Source organism: Mastigoproctus giganteus, chromosome 5 (genome assembly GCF_048544385.1).
Source record: "Mastigoproctus giganteus isolate SK-2022 chromosome 5, ASM4854438v1, whole genome shotgun sequence".
NCBI classification, from domain to species: domain Eukaryota; kingdom Metazoa; phylum Arthropoda; class Arachnida; order Uropygi; family Thelyphonidae; genus Mastigoproctus; species Mastigoproctus giganteus.
The window spans coordinates 103,991,371-104,012,834 of NC_143579.1; the positions used below are offsets into that span (position 1 = coordinate 103,991,371).

At 39.4% G+C, this 21,464-nt stretch overlaps 1 protein-coding gene across 2 annotated transcripts in view; it reads right to left on the reverse strand.

Annotated features, from left to right (window-relative positions):
- LOC150085601 (organic cation transporter protein-like) overlaps positions 1 to 21,464 on the reverse strand; it is a 302,555-nt gene that overhangs the window by 260,937 nt on the left and 20,154 nt on the right. For both annotated transcript variants that reach the window (XM_090373385.1, XM_090373384.1), the window contains exon 3: positions 9,750 to 9,856. In XM_090373385.1, coding sequence (XP_090229511.1) covers positions 9,750 to 9,856 — 107 coding nt within the window. The remainder of the gene's footprint in view (positions 1 to 9,749; positions 9,857 to 21,464) is intronic.

Sequence of the window (21,464 nt, forward strand, 5' to 3'; positions counted from 1 at the left end):
TAACGGAGTTGAGTACTTAGTTGCAACTAAAAGGCGGGATGTAATATAATCAGTAACTTCATCAATGGGCTGTAGTTGAATAGTTTTTTTGTCAAGAGTGATTGCTGACTGAAATTTCGCCCAATTGGCTTTAGAGAATTTCCATTTCCTACAGGGATATTGTAATTGTGGTTGGGTAGTGAACAGATTACAAACAATTGGAAAATGATCACTGCCCATGGGATCATCCAGGGTGGACCATTGTATAGCTGAAAACAGTATCGGGGAGCAAATCGATAGGTCAATGGCAGAAGTCTGTCCATTGGGTAACTGTATATGGGTGTGCGAGCCACTGTTAAGAAGAGTGAGGTTTTCTTTTTCCAGTAAAGTTTCAATCAATCTGCCGCGTCTGTCTAATTTAGATGAACCCCATAAAGGGTGGTGGCCGTTGAAATCCCCTAGCAGGCAGATAGGGGAGGGTAGCTGCAGTAAAAGTTCTTTAAGATCGTTGTAAGTGTAAGCATGGTTTGGTGGGAGATAAACTGAGACTAGAGTTAATGCAGTTTGAGTAATCAGACGCACAGCGACAGCTTCGATTTGGGTTTGGAGAGTAATTTGCGTAGCTGGAATCCTTGTACTAATTAAAATAGCTACACCACCTCGAGCAGAATCGGATATATTCCGATCTCGCCTATAGACCGAGTAGTTTTTGACGGAAATGGGAATTTGAGGAGTTAAATAGGTTTCTTGCAGGCAGAAACCAACTGGAGAGTAGCGATTAATTAAATAACGGATGTCGTCAATGTTTCCACGAAAGCCTCTGCAGTTCCATTGTAAGATGTTAGACATTATTTGAATTTAGAGGAAGAAGCTGTACCTGACGTGGCTGTCTTATGGCGTTCTGGCTTTGGTTTGTCTCTTTTCGGGAAGGAAGGGCGACCAGTGTCCATCTCTTCTTCAGCAAATATTTCCAGAATTGGATCTTCCTGTTTGGGTGGATACTCTGCCTCCATCGATTTGTCCTGGATAATCTTTTTCAAAGTCGAACTATCTTTATTTGTAGTGGCATTCACTGGTGGAGATTGAGATTTTGCTGGTATTGTGAGAGGCGTATTATTTGCTTGGTCTGAGTGCTTAACGGCACTGGACTGTTGCTGAGAGAGGACAGCTCGAGCCCAGTCAGAGATGGAAGTGTTTGAAGGAACGGTAACATCGGTTTGTGTGGCAATGGTTTGGTATTTTTTTGTAATATTGGCATAGGTACGGTTAGGTATACTCGGTGCAATTAATTTTCTAGCCTCCTGATAACTAACTCTGTTTTCAACTTTATATTTCACAATTTTTTTCTCTGTTTTCCACCTCTCACATGTCTTAGAGTAGGCCGGATGGTTCCCTTTGCAGTTGGGACATATCATTTCTTTCGCCACACAATCACTTTGAATGTGATCGGAGGATCCACAGTTGGGACAAACTGGGTTGCTTCTGCATGTCGTTTGAGAGTGGCCATACTTTTGGCATTTATAACATCTCAACGGATTTGGTATGAAAGGACGAGTGCGGCAAAGTAGATATCCAGCTTTTACTGATGAGGGCAGGATTGGACTGTTGAAGGTAAGAATGATATTTCTGGTAGGTGTAAGAATATTTTCTTTTTTTATCATTATTCTTTTTACAGCTATTACATTTTGTTCCTGAAGCTCTTCTTTAATTTCTTCCTCCGACACATTCATCAGGTCCCAACTAGATATTACACCCTTTGATGTATTTAGGGTTGCATGTGGAGTTACTTTCACTGGAATACCAGCGAAAGTTGTCTTTTTTAGTAATTTCTCAGAGTGCCTGCTATTCAGAGTTTCAATAAGTAAGTCCCCTGATTGCAGTCTCTTAACCGTCTTGGGAGACCCTGCAATACTTTCTAGATGTTTTTGAATTAAAAAGGGGGATAGCTTACTGAGAGGCTGTTCAGATAGTGAGTGCATTATTAAGAATGCAGGTAAGTCTGTCGCCGAGGGATTGGTTTTCAACCTCTTTGCTTGCGACGAATCATGGTCATGGTCATTTTCTGTGGTTGGCCGACAGCTTGACGGCTCTAAAGTTGGAAACATATTTTGTTCCATGTTGGCTCCTCTTAGCCCCTGGCAGATGGACTTTTCTGCCAAGGTTACCGGCCCCGCCACGGGGAGGCAGGAGCAGTGCCTGGTGTGACCAAGCGAAAAGTAGTAAGTGGTTAGTAGTAAACTAGAAGAAATAAAGAAAGGTGCCTTTCCTTTCTTGCTCTGTACAAGTGTTTTTGTTACAAGAGCTGTTTTTAAATGAATAAATTTATTAACGACAAGAACGTAAAATAACTATAGATCACTTTTGGAAAATCGCAGTGATAGCACAGAGAAATCGCTCAGTCACATTCGCTTGGCACCCGGGGCCTACAACAATAGTTTCCTCAATTTCAATTTATGGTTTGTCACATATTTAGTTTCAGCAAGACAAAGAATGCCATCACATAAGCTTGCTCCATCCATTCAGAGCCTCAAAAACCTGAATCAGATTACTTCACAGGTGCCTAGTCTTCTGAAGATGCAATTTTCAGAACTGAAGCTTTTTGTGGTAAGACAACCCTTACATTCCTTCACCAATCTTGCTGCTCTTCTCTGCAACTGTTCCAGCATCTCTATATCCTTCCTAAAATCAGGCCTCCAGGCCTGCATGCAGTGCTCAAGACGTGGTCTGACCATTGCCATATGCAATGAGATAATTACCTCCGTTTCCCTGCTAACAAAATTCCTGTATATACATCATTGACAAAACCCCACGAGGTGTCCCGGCAGCCTGTCTACTTTGCTCACAGAACTACATATCAGAGTTTGTAAGTTAATCTTGGATTACTGCTACCCATATGCATTTGTCAATGTTAAACTTCAACTGCCATTTCTCAGCCCATCTGCCCAATTTTTTTTTAGATCTTGTTGCAGAATCTTACTCTGATTACTGTCATTAACCACTCAGCTAACCTTTGTATCATCTGCAAACTTAAACATTAAGCTTGATACACCTTCATCAGCATCACTATTATATACAGAAAACAATAAGGGCCCAGTATTGAACTCTGGGGGATCGCACTGATAAAATTAATCCATGAAAAGCATTGTACGCTGGTAGCCAATCTCTGTCTTTTCCCACTCAACCATCACTTTATCCATAGCGGTAACTTCCCCTTAATGCCACACTGCTGCACTTTAAAGAGTAGTCTTTTATGTGCAATAGTAAAAAAAGCTTTCTGAAATCCAAGTACAGCAGGCCCCCGTTATAATGCAGTTTGCTTTACGCTGATTCGCTATAACACTGTTCTTATATTATAACCCGTATCTGACTATAACGCTGTCACAGATCACTTTACGTTCTTTTATAGATTGCATTTTTGGCATATTTAACGAAATTGTTTCATTTGATGGAGTCGATGGCTTGAAAATGAATATAAAAATACGGTTAAAACGTTTCCCACGCCAACTTGAGAAATATTCCCACACTCGGTGAAATTCTATGGCGCGATAATTTAATTGCAGTACAGTGACTTGTTACGTAGTTCCGAGATCAACATTTTAAAAAATGATCACATATGATAGGTGGAACAGGACCAGGGTATGTCTGCCAGGGGCAAAGGTTGATGATGTTGTAGAGCGAATATCATCTTTTAAGGGCACAAAAGGTGATATAGTCGTACACCTTGGCACTAATAATATTAAGAGTAGGAGACCGGCAGAATTACTTAACAAGTACAGGTCACTGTTGAACAAAAGCCGAGAATTAGGGTTGAATTTGAAAGTGTCTGCAATTCTGCACAGACACGATAGGAGGGAGTATATGATGAGAGCCTTGTCGATCAATTCGGCCCTGGAAAGATTGTGCAAGGCTCAAGGGGTAGAATTTTTTTCAGCCTGGACTGTACTTGTTAACAGGAGAGATTGCTTCTACAGGGATGGGATACACTTAAATAGAAAGGGTGCAAGAATATTTGCTGATGCTATCGAGGCAGTGTTAGGTGGGTCGGAAAACTGCTAGCTTGGGGGGAGACAAAGACCAATAGATTGACAGTAGCCACTGGTAGAGGTGAAAGAGATTCTTGCACTGCTTCTATTAGAATGAGCAGAAGCCTGAAAAACAAGATGCATGGTACTTCAGAGACTGCTGGGAGCCATTGCGGTACAAGTAAACACATGGGTTGTGTTAGGGTAGCTAAGAATAGAAACAGGTGCAGGTATACTTGCGTGTACACCAATGCTAGGAGTTTTGTAAATAAATTTGATGAATTTGAGGTATTGCTCAAAACATCAAAGGCAGATATTGTTGGGATATCAGAGACCTGGTGTCACACAGAAATAAGGGATGCAGAACTGCAATTTGGGGAGTACAACATCTACAGAAAGGATAGACAGGATAGGAAGGGGGGAGGGGTTATGCTATTAGTTAAGAAACACATAAAAACCAAGGAAGTGAAGCCAGTCGACATCGCTGGACAGTGCAGTGTTGAGTCAGTTTGGTGTGACATAAGCATTGGGAGATCAAAATTGAGAGTAGGAGTGTGCTATAGGCCTAATGACTCTGATGAGTATAATAAGGAACTGTACAGGGAAATAGAGTGGGCCAGTAAATCAGAGAGTCTTATAATGGTAGATTTTAATTTCCCAGATATTGACTGGAATTTGAGGGCTGGTTACTCACACACTAGCAGGGCTTTTGTGGATTTATTGGATGATTGTTTTCTACATCAGCATGTTCGGGAGGCAACTAGAGGGAGTAATACTCTTGATTTGATTATCAGCAGTGATTCTTCATGCATTAAGAATCTGCAGATAAATGAACCACTAGGTGGCAGTGATCACAGTGTGCTGAAGTGGGATTTACTCAAAGAGGTAACTACCATTAGGGGTAAAGGGAAGGGTTATTGCTTCCGTAAAGGCGACTACGATGGACTGAGACAGTATTTAAATTCTATACAGTGGGACCAACTGATGATGTTACCAACAGCAAATTCAAAATGGGAAGCATTCAAAGAACTTATCTTGGAAGCTACTAGGCTTTACATACCAACTAAGAAATATTGTTCAAGGTTTAGGCCAAAATGGATGTCAGATGAACTAATGAGGCATATGGCAGAGAAGAAAAATGCATGGGATACTTACAAATTAACACATGACACAGAAGCCCATGATAGATACAAGTTGATATGCAACCAAGTTACAAAGGAGGTTAGGCAGGCGAAGGCAGATTACGAGAAATCCTTGGCAAGGGATGCAAAGAAAAACAGCAAAGAGTTCTTTACTTATGTAAACTCTAGAAGGAAGGGGATGAATCAGATTGGTCCACTTGATATTGATGGGTCAACTGTTGATGATCCTGCTCAAGTAGCTAACAAACTAAATGAATATTTTGCATCAACATTCACACATGAGGAGTTATTCAGCAAGGGGAATGCCAGAGGTGTATTCAACTCTAGCAGTAAGCTACAGAATCTTGAAATAACTGGGAGTAAAGTGGAGGAGAAACTGTTGAAGATAAACACAAGAAAGGCACCCGGTGTGGATTGGATCTATCCAGTTATATTAAAGGAGGCAGCAAAGGAAGTAAGCAAACCCTTAGCCATAATTATGAGAGCTTCCTTGGACTCAGGGGAGGTACCCATAGACTGGAAATGTGCAAATGTGACCCCAATTCACAAAGGAGGATCAAAGGCTGACACAAGTAATTATAGACCTGTTGTTATTTGGTTTTTAGGAGCATTAGCAACTAAGGCCATATTGCTCCGGGATATGCGGTGGTCATTCCCTGACCTTTCCGCATCCTCCGTATTTGGTGGTGACGGGCTCGAACCCCGGTCTAATCAAGAAGCGTGTGCTACGCACTGCTGCTCCTTCCCACCTGGCTACGGAGGCGGCAATTATAGACCTGTGAGCTTAACTTCTGTGCCAGGAAAATTAATAGAGGCACTGGTTAAAGAAGCACTGCAGGATCATTTAGACAAGACTTCAGTTAAAGCTCAGACACAGCATGGTTTTGTTAAGGGGAAGTCTTGCCTGACCAACTTGATTGGATACTATGATGCAGTCACAAAAGAACTGGATGCAGGGAATAACTTTGATATTATATACTTGGATCTTAGAAAGGCTTTTGATACTGTTGCACATGGAAGACTGCTACACAAATTGGAGCAGTGTGACATTGGAGGAAAATTGCTGCTATGGATAAAGGGGTGGTTGAGGGGGAGAAGACAGAGAGTGGTAATCAATGGACACTGCTCATCGTGGACTAATGTTATTAGTTGAGTCCCTCAGGGCTTAGTGTTGGGTCCATTATTGTTTTCTGTATTTATAAATGATATTGATGATGGTATATCAAGTTTAACGTCCAAGTTTGCAGACGATACAAAGGTTGGCAGGGTTGTCAAGGACACTACTGACACTATGCTGCTGCAACAGGATCTGGAAAGGTTGAGCAGATGGGCTGAGAGGTGGCAAATGAAGTTTAATATTGACAAATGTAAAGTACTACACATGGGAAACAGCAACCCTAGAGCAACGTATCAACTCTGTGGTACTACACTGACAGTGGTAGAGAATGAAAGGGACTTGGGGGTAGTTGTGCAGGCAGATATGAAGTTCTCTGAGCAGTGCAGACGGGCTGCAAGAGTAGCTCATGGAGTATTGTCAATGATATACAGGAATTTTTCCAGCAGCGATAAGGAGGTGATTATTCCATTGTATAAGGCAATGGTGAGGCCACACCTAGAGTACTGTATACAGGTCTGGAGGCCTCATTTCAAGAAGGATGTAGAGCTGCTGGAACGAGTACAGAGAAGGGCAACACGATTAGTGAATGGAACAAAGGGGTGCTCTTACGAAGAAAGGCTTACATTTTGCAAATTACAGTGTCTGGAGACTAGGCACCAGCGAGGTGATCTGATAGAGGTGTATAAAGCCTTGAATGGTTTAAGCATGCTCAATGCTGATGAGATTCTTCCTCTAGCTCAGAAAAATCACCTGAGAGGGCATAAATTCAAATTGAGGAAAGACAGATGTAGGATAGATGTGCGGAAATTTGCCTTTAGCCAGCGGGTGGTTGGTTGGTGGAACAGACTTCCATCCCTTGTGGTGGAGGTTGATAGCCTAAATAAGTTTAAGGCTCAGCTGGACAGGTATTTTGAACGAACAGAGGGGTGAAGTGGAAGTGGGTTTTTTTTTTTTTGGCTGATGCTGCATAAGCTTGCTTTCTTGCATCAAATGCCTCTACTAATGCTAATGCTATTGCTTGTAATATTTGCGTTATATGCATTTATCCGAAGTCTAGTCATCACTCAGTACAGTATTAGACACTGTGCGTAACGGACAGTTTACTTGAACATTGTATCATAATTAATGCAACCAACGCAGTTACATTTTCGAAGAGTTAATAATGGCCAATAAGAATGAAAAAGCAACAACGTCTGGACGCAGTACGAAGACTATAAATGTAAGAAAAATACTGCTGAATTTGAAAATTAAATTAGACGTTTTGAAGCGAATTGATCCAGTCAAAGACAAGCGGATGCATGCCATAATTTAGGACTTGCAAGTTTAACTGTAAGAACAATTATGAAAAAAATAAAGAATTAATTTTAGTAGCGGGAAAGATAGCTGTTCCACTGCAAGCAACTAGGACTAGGCCGGTTATTAGGATTGAAATGGAAAGACTAATTTTATTGAAGATAATATCCAATGCAGAATTCAGTTAAGTTAAATATTATAAATAATAAAAAGAGAGAGAGAGAGAGATTAGCCTATATGATGATCAGAAGAAAACTCACCTAAAAAAAAAAAAATTGGAACCATTTAAAACTAGTAAAATAATAGATTTAAAATCCAGGAAGAAGCCGCAAGTGCAGATCAAGGAGCCGAAACTTTCAAAAAAGAACTTGTTAAAATTATTGAAGAAGGGTATTGTTGTTGTTGTTGTTGTTTTGGTTTTGTAGGAGCATTAGCAACTAAGGCCATATTGCTCTGGGATATGCGGTGGTCATTCCCTGACCTTTCCGCATCCTCCGTATTTGGTGGTGACGGGCTCGAACCCTGGTCTAATCAAGAAGCGTGTGCTACGCACTGCTGCTCCTTCCCACCTGGCTACGGAGGTGCCCGAGGGATATTGTGTATTATACTTCTCAACAAGTTTATAACATAGATGAAGCAGGACTTTTGTGGAAACGAATGCCTAAAAGAAGTTTCATATTGAAAAAAAAAAAAAAAAAAAAAATATGCCAGGTTTCAAAGCGGCGAAGGATCGGTTGACTTTATTGTTAGGTGGTAATTAAACTGCGGGGGATTTAAAATTAATACACCTTTTAGTTTATTTAGAAGAGGGCCAAAGTTCAACCAAAATCTACACATTTTTCATAATTAAATTCGTCAATTAAATTAATGATTTTAATTGGAATTTTAAGTTTAATTTTGATACATAAGTAGTTACCTCATAAATATATATGTATGTAATGCAGAATATTTTATATGTACAAATATTTGAATATTAAATATTTTGACCGATATTTGTGCATCTTTTCACTACCATTTATTATTGATTAGAAAATATCCTATGGCACCGACCGCAACTCACAAATACATATGTTACCTTATGGGAATGTGGCACTCGCTTAGCGCGGATTCACTTAACGCTCTGTTTTTCCGGAACGCATTATCAGCGTTAAGCAGGGGTCACCTGTATATGAAATGGAAATTATTTTTTGCATCCAGTTCCTTTGTTATTGCATCATAGTATTCATTCAGAGTTGTCACGCAATGTCATCCCTTAACAAATCCATGCTGTAACTGCAATCCTATCTAGATGGTCCAGCATTCCTTCTTTATCCAGATTCCATTATTTTCCGTGGAACAGAAGTTAAGCTAACAGGTCTCTAATTAGTCATGTCACATTTTGATCTCCCTCTGTGAATTGAGGGGTTACATTTGCACATCTCCAGTCCGTAGGAACCTCTCTTGAATCCAAAAATGCTCTCATAATTATGGCAAAGAATTTGCATACCTCCTTTGCCACCCTCCTTAATATAATTGGATAGACACCATCCACCCCAGTTGCCTCTTTTATGTTAAGCTTCAACAATTTCTCTTCCACTTTCTTCTCAGTTATCACAAAATAATTTAGCTAGTTGTTAGATTTTGATGAACTCTGGCATTCTCCTCCCTAAAGAACTCCTTCAGCATGAATCCAGATGCAAAATACCTTTTCAGTTTGTCAGCAACCTGAAAAGGATCAGCCTTTGTAATTTGTTAAAAATATTCCTGTGCCAGCATTTAGCTTCTTCAAGATTATGTTTAATAATAAATGGTAACTGTTTTTTTTAAATATGATTTGCATAGTCAACAGGCAAACATTTTACATTTTTTAAAGTTTGGGGGTTCTCTGACTTTCCAATGAAAGTTAGTTTGAAATAATTAAAATCAAAATATTTTATTTTATTTCAAACTTTTTGAAATATTTAAAATCAAAAGTTACAGATATTACATAAAATTCTGATAAGATACTTCTTATCAAATGAAACATCTGATAAGCATCTTTTTAAATATGATTTGCTTAGTCAACAGGCAAACATTTTACATTTTCTAAAGCTCGGGGTTCTTTGATTTTCCAATGAGAGTTAGTTTGAAATAATTAAAATCAAAATATTTTATTTTATTTTAAAATATTTTAAATCGAAAGTAACATATTATATAGAATTCTGACAAGATACTTACTTATCAGATGAAACACCCAATGTGGGAGCTCCAAAGAGTGACCCAGCCATAAAAACTAATTCAGACTCCAATTTTTTTTTCTTACTAGTTCTCTTTAAAAGTCTGGGCTAAAAATTATAATAAATTCAGTATATTTATAACAAAATGTGCAATATGCTGTAGAAAATGAAAGAAAACAAATTTACAAGCTTAGGAATGCAACTAGGAGTATTAGGCCGACCGGGTTAGCCGGGTGGGTAAAGTGCCTGCCTGGCAACCCAAAGGTCGCGGGTTCGAATCCCGTCTCAGGCTTGGATCAAAGTATTGCAAAAACCTTGGGAGGTGCATTATGGCCACAGAAGCCGATGTGCCAAAAACTACCAAAAAAAAAAAAAAAATGAGTATTAGAATCTTAATGGAACGAGTGTTCCATTAATATATATTTTTTCATTCTCTTGTCTTTTTGTTAATACACTGGTGTGCAAAACTTAAGGACCAACACTATTTCTAAAGGTTACAACCACAAAATCAAATGAAACAGCCTTTGGCGATTTGCATAACTGTGGCCGTTCAGTTGTTTGTTATTTGTTTGTTATTTGGTTTTTAGGAGCATTAGCAACTAAGGCCATATTGCTCCGGGATATGTGGTGGTCATTCCCTGACCTTTCCGCATCCTCCGTATTTGGTGGTGACGGGCTCGAACCCCGGTCTATCCAAGAAGCGTGTGCTACGCACTGCTGCTCCTTCCCACCTGGCTACGGAGGCGCCTCACAGGCCAAGAGGGACCGACATAAGACAAAGGGATCCATTGCAAACCAGCTGCACAGGGGCACAGGATGCAGGATAAAGAGGTTTACTGTGGTCAGGCGACTCCACAAAGGTGGCCTGTGTATCCCTTTAAACACCTACCCATAGGAGGTTGGGCATATAATAAGATATATTTATTATGATTAATGGTATTAAAGTGCATCGTTTTCAAAATCGCAAAATAACATGACTGCACTCTACTCATTTTCACACTGCCAGATGAAAGTTTTTAATTATTCGCATAAACTTTAGAAAAAAACATACACAGGCATGAGTTTACCTGTATTCAGACATGGCTAAGGGCAGTTAATTCAGCATGTAGTAATAGTAGTAGTAGTGGCATGTGATGCAAGAAAGCAACTGTATGAGCTTATGCAGAATCAGCCAAAAAAAAAAAAAAAATTAATTAATTAATATAAAAAAAATATATATATAATAAAATAAAAAAAAAAATAAAATAAAATTTAAAAAAAAATAAAATAAAAAATAATAATAAAATAAAATAAAATAAAAATCACACCATTCCCTCCAAATGCCTGTCCAGTTCCTCCTTAAATTTATTTAACCTGTCAACTTCCACAACGACAGATGGAAGTTTGTTCCAGCAATTAACCACCCGCTGGCTAAAGGCAAATTTCCGCACATCTATTCTACATCTGTCTTTTCTTAATTTGAATTTATGCCCCCTTAGGTTCATAATCTGAACAAGTGGAAGGATCCCATCAGAATTCAGCGTGCTCAAACCATTCAAGGCCTTATATACCTCAATCAGATCACCGTGCAGATGCCTAGTCTCCAGCCACTGCAATTTGCAGAACTTAAGCCTCTCTTGGTAAGAGGATCCCTTCATTCCCCTCACCAATCTTGTTGCCCTTCTCTGTACACGCTCAAGTAAATCTACATCCTTCCTAAAATGAGGCCTCCAGACCTGTACTCAGTACTCAATCCGTGGCCTGACCATTGCCTTATACAGAGGGACAATCACCTCCTTCTCGCTGCTATAAAATTTCTTAAATATATCATTGACAAAACCCCATGACCTGCCCTGGCAGCCTGTCTGCATTGTTCAGAAAACTTCATATCTGACTGCACAATTACTCCCAGGTCTTTTTCATTTTCTACCACCTTAAGTGTAGTACCACACAGTTGGTACGTTTCTCTGGGGCTACTTCTACCCATATGCAGTACTTTGCATTTGTCAAGGTTAAACTTCAGTTGCCACTTCTTAGCCCATCTGCCCAAATTATCTAGATCCTGTTGCAGTAGCACACTGCCATAACTGTCATTAACAACCCTGCCAACTTTTGTATCATCTGCAAACTTCGACATTAAGCCTGATATACCTTCATCAATATCATTTATAAATATACAAAACAACAGTGGACCTAACACCGAACCCTGTGGGACTCTACTAATAACATTAGTCCACGAAGAGCAGCACCCATTGATTACCACCCTCTGTCTTCTCCCACTTAACCATCCTTTTATCCATTGTAGCAACTTACCCTTAATCTCACACAGAGATGTGAGATATCCTCTCACATCTTTTGCCAAGATGTGAGAGGATATCTGATAGTTATTATTAACAAAAAGGGAAGAGAATGAAAAAAATATTCAGCAAAAAAAAAAAAAACCGCATGCACAATTGACTGCTAACTCAAGAAATTAAAAGATTTCAGTGAATGATATTTTTAAATTAGACATATAAAGTACAACCCAATGTTTTACATTATAATTTTTTACTTGTATTTTTTTTAAGTAGTATACTATACAGATAACTTTCACTTGAATTTTTTATTAAAATATTTTATCATACAGTGCATATATTTTCTTTATAAATTTAATTTAATTTCATCTTACTTTGATCAATTATAAAAAAAAAAAAAAATTCAACTACAGCAGACTCCCGTTTATCCAAGGTAATGTGGACCGAGGGAACCTCGGATAGACTCCCAGGTAGCAAGTACAACTATAGTTGTACTTGCTACCTTGGAAGTTGAAATTTTCACTATATAACTAAGCTATTTTATCTCTCTAAAAAGTCATTTTTCTAATGGAAATTGCACTACACTTTTGTCATTATCAATTTTGAATGCCTTTGTGATATTTTTCTAAAACATTTCTGGAGGTCACTACCATAAAACAATAAAAACAATTTGCACTTTCCGGTTTATCGGGCTTCTCTATTAGCACAATCTATTATAAACAGGTAGTAAACTCGATCTTGTTGCATTTGCGATAATACCGATAACTGGAATTCTGTAGGTTTTTACATTACGGTATTATGATGAAACGAGTTCCCCTTCATTGAAATCTTCAATCATATAAAAAAACAAATAAATTTTCAGAATCTTCTCTTCATTCCTATTTACTTATTACAATGGTGAAGGGAAAGGGACCAACAGAAAGTGCAAATGTTATATAGCTATTTCACTCCAGGGGCTCACATCTGGTATGGGCTTGGAACACCCAGGGTCCTGAGCTGGATATCATCATCATTCTTCTCTTTCTTGGTGATTCCCTTCTACTTTTGTTTCTCTCTCTCTCTCTCTCTCTCTCTCTCTCAGGGTAACTTGGGAACATAAGCCTCAGGCTTCCTTGAACCATGTAGCTAATAATAATCTACCCCAAGGTCAGAGTGGCACCACCTGGCATCGGTCGCGAGAACTACCACTGGACATAAGCCGAAGCGAAACAGGTCCACCTCCAATAATGAATGATGTCGCAGAGAAATATTAATCGTACTGCATTGAGTGTGGCGCAAGATAAGGTCACTCATGTTCAGGCCTTAGGCAGAGGGGCTGGTTCGAAAAATCATAGACAGTTTCCCAAGGAAGACAGTGGAGCGAGTGGCGCTGTCCCCCGTATGGCTACCACAAGAGAAGGGCAAGACCATCCAGCATCACCAACTGGAAGTGCTTCCTGCACAACTGCACTAGTGACCACCCAGGAAGGGAGAAAAAACGGCAATGCATGAAGTGGATATGAATGAATACATACATCGAACGAAATGAATACATACATCATGCAAGCATACTACGAAATAATGAAGCTGGCGACTGATATGACAACTTACAGGGCGAGACTACTTACCAAGTGGCTGGAACGATTCCTGGATATTCAGGTCACCAAACAGCGGACCAGAGGACCTAATAGCCCCTGCAATCTTGGAAAAAATCAAGCAGGACATGAGCAATGAACTACAAAGGATAAAGAATATGGAACCAGAGAAGAAAGAACATACCACCGCCGAACCAGAGACAGAAGAGCAAGAGGAAATACAACCCGCAGCAGCTGAAGTGAAAACAGACGAGGTCATGGTATCCAGAATAGAGGATGAGTGGAAGAAGGCCCTAACAGAATTCGAAGGAACGGACCCCACAAAGACTCATGTGATACCGAAGCAGAGGCCGAATAGAACCTTGTGGAGAGTTACAGACCACCTGAATCGGCACATAATACCGCATTACTTCAACAGCAATGGTGCAACACTGGAGGCCATCCACACAGCCGTGTATTGTGCTGTGGTAGCAGACACAAGGATTATTGGAAGAGAAAGAGACCAGCAGCAGATGAACAAAAACAGAAGGAACCACCAGCTTGGAAAAGAAGACTTCAGCAGAAGATAGAAGGATTAAGAGTAAAGATAAGCCAATTGACCCAGTACCAATGGGGCAATAGGAGTGAGAAATTAATTGGAAAAGTGAAGAGCATTCTCAAGAGAGAGAGAGATTGGTATTGGTATTGGTGTTTAAAGGCACAAGGGCAGCTAAGGCCAAAATGTGCCAGGTCCTACGTTATTATTCTAAGGTAATATAATATGTTCTATTTTGGCATCATAGGAATTCATATATATGTATTTCCTTCAGAAATGTGCTAGGTCAGCACTATTGCCAATCATGTGGTTAAGCGATAACGGTTCTTGTAGTTGTGATTGAGAGTGGAAAATTCTTCTGAAAGGAGAATAGTGAGGACAATCTAAAAGCATATGCTTGACTGTAAGCGGTAATGAACAATGCATGCATCGAGGTGGGTCATCCCCCATGAGTAGAAACCTATGGGTTAGATGAGTATGTCCAATCCTTAGTCTTGCTAGAACAACTTCTTCCTGTCTATTTTGTCTAAAGCTGGAAATCCATAATGCAGGTTCTTTTTTGATTTGGAGCAACTTGTTATTACTTTGTGCCTTCCATATTTCTGACCACTGAAACATATAGACTTTTTTTATATGCTTCAAATAATCTCTATATGGTAGAGATCCAAAAATCCAAACAGTACAACACCAGCAAATTATAATTTGCTGGTGTTGTACTGTTTGGATTTTTGGCTGCCTGATCTGCTCTCTCATTGCCTAAGATACCAGAATGCCCTGGGATCCAGCAGAATTTCACTTTATGATTCCTACTTCGTAGGTGGTTTAAGTAGCAAATGATTTGTTTTTCGATTGGTTGTGATATTGAAAACTGATTACCAAAAGCAGACACTGCACTCAATGAATCAGTGTATATTATACTGCTAGTATTGTGGATAGTGTTAATATTCTGTAAGGCTAGTTTAATTGCATATAACTCAGCAGTATAACTGCTACATTCAACTGGTAGTGATATGGAGACTGTAAAAGATGGAAAGACAGCTGTGGCACCAACTGTAGAATCTGTTTTTGAGCCATCTGTATATATTTAGTGGCTTTGTATATTGTTGAGGGCATGTTCTTCATGTAGTTGTTTGATATTTTCATTTGCCAGGGAGTTCTTTCCCCACTGCTGAAAGTGCGTATCACAGTGAGGGAGATTTACAGACCAGGGTGGATCAGGAATATCGCTTTCTTTAAGTATGTTATCAAAATCAATATTCCAGGTGTGAAGCAAATCTTTTAGTCTCATGCCAGTTGGTCTATTTTCATTTGGTTTACTGTTATAGAATGTTGTCCACTCAGGGTTGGAAAGCAATGGTCGAATGGGATGGTCTGGAAGGCTCTGAATTTTAGCTGCATAATTTAGAAGCAACATTTTCCTTCGAAGGTGAAGTGGAGGTTCGTGTGCCTCTACATACAGACTCTGAATAGGGGATGTTCTAAATGCGCCCAGAGCAGTTCGAAGGGCACTGTGTTGAATGGTATTAAGTCTGATTAATGCGCTTTTCTTAGCTGAATCATATACAATAGCACCGTAGTCTAAACGAGATCTGATAATAGCACGATACAAATGTAATAGAGTGTATCTATCAGCTCCCCATGTCATAGCAGAAATGGACCTAAGCATATTAAGTTTCTTTAGACAGACAGTTCGGAGGTATGTGATATGTGAAACAAAGTTCAGTTTGGTGTCCAATATTAGGCCTAAAAAACGGAAATTACTGGTGAGAGGGATCAAATGGTTTTTTAATCTGAGTTCTGGTTCTGGGTGTAGCTTACGTTTTTTGCAAAAGTGAACTGCAATTGTTTTTTGATCTGATAAACGATATCCATTCTGCATTGCCCATGCCTCCAACTTATTTATAGAGTTGCAGCTGTCTTTCAATGGTATGCATATTTTGGGAACGGCAAGATATAGTTAGATCATCAGCATACATATATAGTTCTACAGTATTTGGGATGTTGTGTGTTATGGTGTTCAGTCTAAGTGAAAAAAGGGTAGAGCTCAGTACTGATCCTTGCGGGATACCTTCTTCTTGAGTGTAGGACCGGGAAAGTACAGATTGATAGCGGACCTGAAAGGTTCTGTGTTGAAGAAAATTTTTAACGAATTCTGGTAAGTGCCCTCGCAATCCTATGGAATGAAGCTCTCTCAATATGCCGTATCTCCAGGTAGTGTCGAAAGCCTTTTCTATATCGAGACTTACCATTACAAGATGTTCATTTTTGACGTAAGCATTGCAGATGTTAGTCTCGGCTTTCACCATTAGATCTAAAGTGGATCTGTTTTGTCGGAAACCAAACTGATTGTTGTTCATCAGTTCTTTAGTTTCAAGAGCCCAGGTAAGCCGTCTGTGTATCATTCTTTCTAGGATTTTACTTAGGCAGCTAGTTAGAGAAATAGGTCGGTAATTTTCTGTGTGATCTTTTCCTGGTTTAGGAAAGGCCAAAATGATGGAATGATGCCAGGAAGATGGATATGTACCCTCAAGAAAAATCCGATTATAGAACATTAATAGTAAATTCAAGGCTGTACTGTTTATATGTTTCAGCATTACATAATATATACCATCAGGTCCAGCTGCACTGTTAGGTGATCTCTTTAATGCTGTTTGCAGTTCAAATAGGTTAAACGGTTGATTATAGCCAATATACTGGGAAGTATGGAATTTTATTTTGTACCTTTCTGCTGAAGCTTTGATTTTAAGAAAAGAGTTGCTATATGCTGACGTGGCAGATGTTTGGTAAAAGTTCTCTGCAAGGACGTTAGCTATTTCTTGACAAGAAGAAATTTCCTGTCCATTTTTGATTAAGATGGGAGAAGGAAGAGGTGGATATTTCCCATTTAATTGCCGAATTTTTTTCCAGATGAGACGACTGCTAGTATCCTTTGTAATAGTGGAGGCAAACTGTATCCACGATTCCTTTTTGGCTTTTCTTCTAACTTGCCTAGCTTTTGACTTTAGCCTTTTATACTGAATTAGGTTGTTGGTAGTTGGGAACTTCCGGAACAGGTTCCAAGCTTTATTTTTTCCCTTTTTGGCATTGGTACAAGCTTCATTCCACTAGTGTTTAAGGTTTTTGTGTTTAAATGTGGAGGCTTGAGGTATTGCTTCGGAGGCAGTGGTCAGTATTTGTCTGGTAATATGCTCTGTGGCATCATCAATGGATTGTAGTTTGATCAATTGGCTATCAAAAGAAAGACGGGTTGAAAACTTTTTCCAGTCTGCTCTGGAGAATTTCCATTTTGAGCGATTATCAGGATATGATGTTTGAAGCGTTTGGATTCTGCATATGATTGGAAAGTGATCACTGTTGTGTGGGTCGTTTAATACTGTCCATTCTATACTGGGGTATAATATGGGGGAACAGAGTGTTAAATCAATTGCTGACATAGATCCAGTGGGAAGGTGAGTATAAGTATTTTCACCAGTGTTCAGTAATGTTAGATTCAGTTGGTCTAGTATCGTCTCGATCAAGTGTCCTCTACTGTCCATGTGGTCTGATCCCCACAATGGATGATGCACGTTGAAATCACCAAAGATACAAAAAGGTGGTGGTATCTGTCTTATAAGGTCTTCTAGTTCTTTAAATGTGCACATCTTGTTAGGTGGAAGGTACAGAGATACTAGAGTTAGAATTTGCCCAACTGATACACGTACAGCAATGGCTTCTAAGTGGGTTTGAAGCGGAATGTTTCTAGATGGTATTTTACGGTCAACTAGAATCGCGACGCCTCCACGTGCGGATAATGAGGAGTTTCTATCTTTTCTGTAAAATGTAAAATTTCTGATTGATGGAGTGACTTGTGGAGTTAGATTAGTCTCTTGTATGCAAACGGCTATAGGACCATATCGGGAGATTAAATCATAGATGTCATCGGTATTGCTGCGTAAACCTCTACAATTCCATTGAACAATGTTCTGCATTATCGGGGTTTGAGGAGAAAAGGCGAGTCTGTGTTTCTTGTGAGTGGGTTGCTTTTGACGGTCGTATTTCATTTTATCTTATCTAGGAAAATTAGGCCGTCCGGAATCTGTACCCTCTTCTACGTCATCAGTTTGACCTGATGAAAATCCAGTCTCCATATCATCTTCTGCATGAAGATCAGGTACTGTTTCATCGTGTGTAGTTATATTTTCAGAGTCCATTCTATTTGAGTTTGCCTTTTGTGATTCAGTGGCTTGTTGCCTTTGTGATTTATTTGACATTTTATCACATGATTTTATTTTAGGCAGAACTGTGATAGGGGTATTGCTTATTTCATCAACTACAACGGGTTTGCTGGTAGGTTGAGGTGTTGATAGCACAGATCGTGCCCATTCTGCAATGGATGTATTAGGCGGAATTGATACATCAGTTTGGGTTGAAACAGCTTGGCATTTTAGTGTAATGGCAGCGTACGTGGTTTTTGGGATAGTTGACTTTATTTGCTTTCTTGCTTCTTGATATGTGACCTTATTCTCAGTCTTGTACTTTTGTATTATTTTTTCAATTTTCCAGAGTTCGCACGATTTTGAGTATGCTGGATGGTCATTCTTGCAATTTGGACATTCCGGAGCCTTTGCAGTGCACTCTGTTTGTGAATGGTTTTTTGACCCGCAGTTAGGACAAGTATTTTCGCCTCTACATGTTGTTTGGGAGTGACCAAACTTTTGGCACTTGAAACATCTTAAAGGGTTTGGAATGTATGGGCGGATATGGCAGTTTAGGTAGCCTGCTTTAACTGAGGTCGGCAAATTTGGTGTACTAAAGGTCAGTATAATATTACGTGTGGGAACAAGTTTATCATCCTTCTTTATCATAATTCTTCTTGCTTGAGTTACTTTCTGTTCTGCTAATTCCACGACTATCTCCTCTTCGGTTACGTTCAACAAATCCCACTCACTTATTACTCCTTTTGAGGAGTTCAAGGTGTTATGTGGTGAGACTTTGATTGGGATTCCGCTTATAGATGTCATTTTTAATAAAAATTCTGAATGCCTTGCTTGAGTGGTCTCAATTAAGAGATCTCCTGATTGGAGCCTTTTCACCATTTTCAGTGTACCTGCTGCATTCTCCAGACATCTCTGGATGACAAAGGGAGAGAGTCTGCTTAGCGGCTGAGTCGATAAAGAATGTACAATCAGAAAAGCTGGTGGTTCTGATTTGTTACAGTCTTTTTTCATTCTTTTTGCCAGATTGGGATCGTCTTCCATTCTTCGAGTCTCAGTATGTTGAGAGCCTGTCGGCTCTAGTGGTGGACATGTATCACAGTCCATTGTTGCTCCTTTTAGCCCTGGGAGTGAGCGCTTTTCCTCCCAGATTTCCGGCCCCGCCACGTGGAGGCAGGAGTGGTACCACCTAGTAGCCAAGCCATTGGAGAGGTTAGTTTGTTAGTGCAAAAAATTAATAAATATACTAGGAAAAGAAAGGTAATTTTCCTTTCTGGGTTCTTACTTAGGATCTGTTAAGTACAGAACCACTTACAAAGAAATGAGTATGAGAAAAGCACTGGAAAGAAAATATAACAAAATCACTGGGAAAGAGCACTATATATATCGCTTTGGAAAATCGCTTGGACACTATCGCTTGGCACTCGGGGCCAAGAGAGAGAGAGAGCATTCACAGCAAACATGAGACAAAAAATCAGTTGAAGACACATTGAAGAACCTCCTTGCACTCAGCAAGTGACTACACCGATACAAAGAGAACTTCAAGAGGAAAATAAACAACCGAATCTTTGATGAGGGCCAAAGAGGTTTCTACAGGAATCTCGGAGAAGATGGAAAACAAGTGATCAGACCACCCGAGAAGAAGACGATTGAAGATTTCTGGGGAAACATATGGAGCAGGGAAGTAAAACATAACAGCCGAGCCACCTGGATAGAACTAGAACGTAAGAAAACCAAGGACATACAAGAAATGTATGTCCTTGAAAAGATGGGAGATTCGGGAAGAAGTAAAACAGAAGATCAAGAACTCTCACATCCTGAAAAAGGCCTCTGAGGTTGGGAAAATTCATATTTTAGCATTAAATCAGCTCACACACCAACCATAAGAATAAGTATTTACTGTAACTAAAATATTTACATATTAAAATAAAATAAAATAAATATTTACAAAAACTGCTATTATATTAAATTAAATACATGTAAAAACATTAAAACTGTGATAAAATCCTTGAGATAAAATACACTAAAATAAACTGGATTAAAAGCAATAAAAACAATAAAAGTCTCTGGAGCTTTCGGAAGCATCGGCTTCCTTCCTCAGCAGTAACAAAACTTCCTGCAGCACGTCCATATATAACAGGCTCACGGTACCTATACACGTGGTGCAGTCGGCGCATGGTCTGAACTGGAAGCGGAAATAGCTCGGGAACATGTTAAGCAAAACCGTTCATCCGTACTTAGGATGATAGTTTCAAACAGAGGATGCATACGCATACCTCTGTCTCTATTCATAATATTGTGGTCGGATGAACAGATTCGTAGGCTCTCGAGCCATTTACGGTTCCAGAACCCATGCGCTCGATCCACGATAACCGCATCCTCTGGGGAAATTTGAACCAAATAATTTAGTTCACTTTGTGTGAACTACTGGTTCACAAACATTTTCATGAGGGAAGTAGTCACTGTCAGCATACATGCTGCATTCAGCATCTGATGATGAAATCATATTAGAAGTTTCTGGTGGCAATTAGACTCTGGAATTGTGATTCACGATATTTAACTGCCCTTGAAATGAAAAAGGAAACCCGCAGGAATTTGCAGGATTTGATCACAAAGAAAAAAAAGTAGTTAAAAGTTAGACAAGAAACTTAGTTCTTGCTGGAAGTCATGATGATTGTGTAATGGAAGAGGAAACACAGTGCTCTCTGTGATTTATTTTCAGTTTGTGGCTTGTTCTTAGTATTTATACAAATCAAAATAGAGTAAAAGGCATTCAAAGGTAGCACCAGTTTGAAGTGCCTGTAATAAACAGCAGATATTGCATCTTGCCAACAATAAACCTGTACCATAACCTTTAAGAGACACTCAACAAAGTAAAACAAGTAACTCGTAATGAAACAACCAGTTACAAAAAGTGAGGAGCAGCGTTAAGTAATTCCCACATACAGAAAAACGACATTGCACTTGGAGTCAGTGATGTGTCAAATGCCAACCAACCAATCTGTTACAAGTTGGTGCCACAGCAACCACTTTGAAAGGTTCCCTTTCCCCATTTCATGGTTGTAGTTCAAATAGAAATTGCTTAGGTATGCTAACATACCTGAAGATGTATCTTTGAAAGATACAAAGTGACTTTCAAAG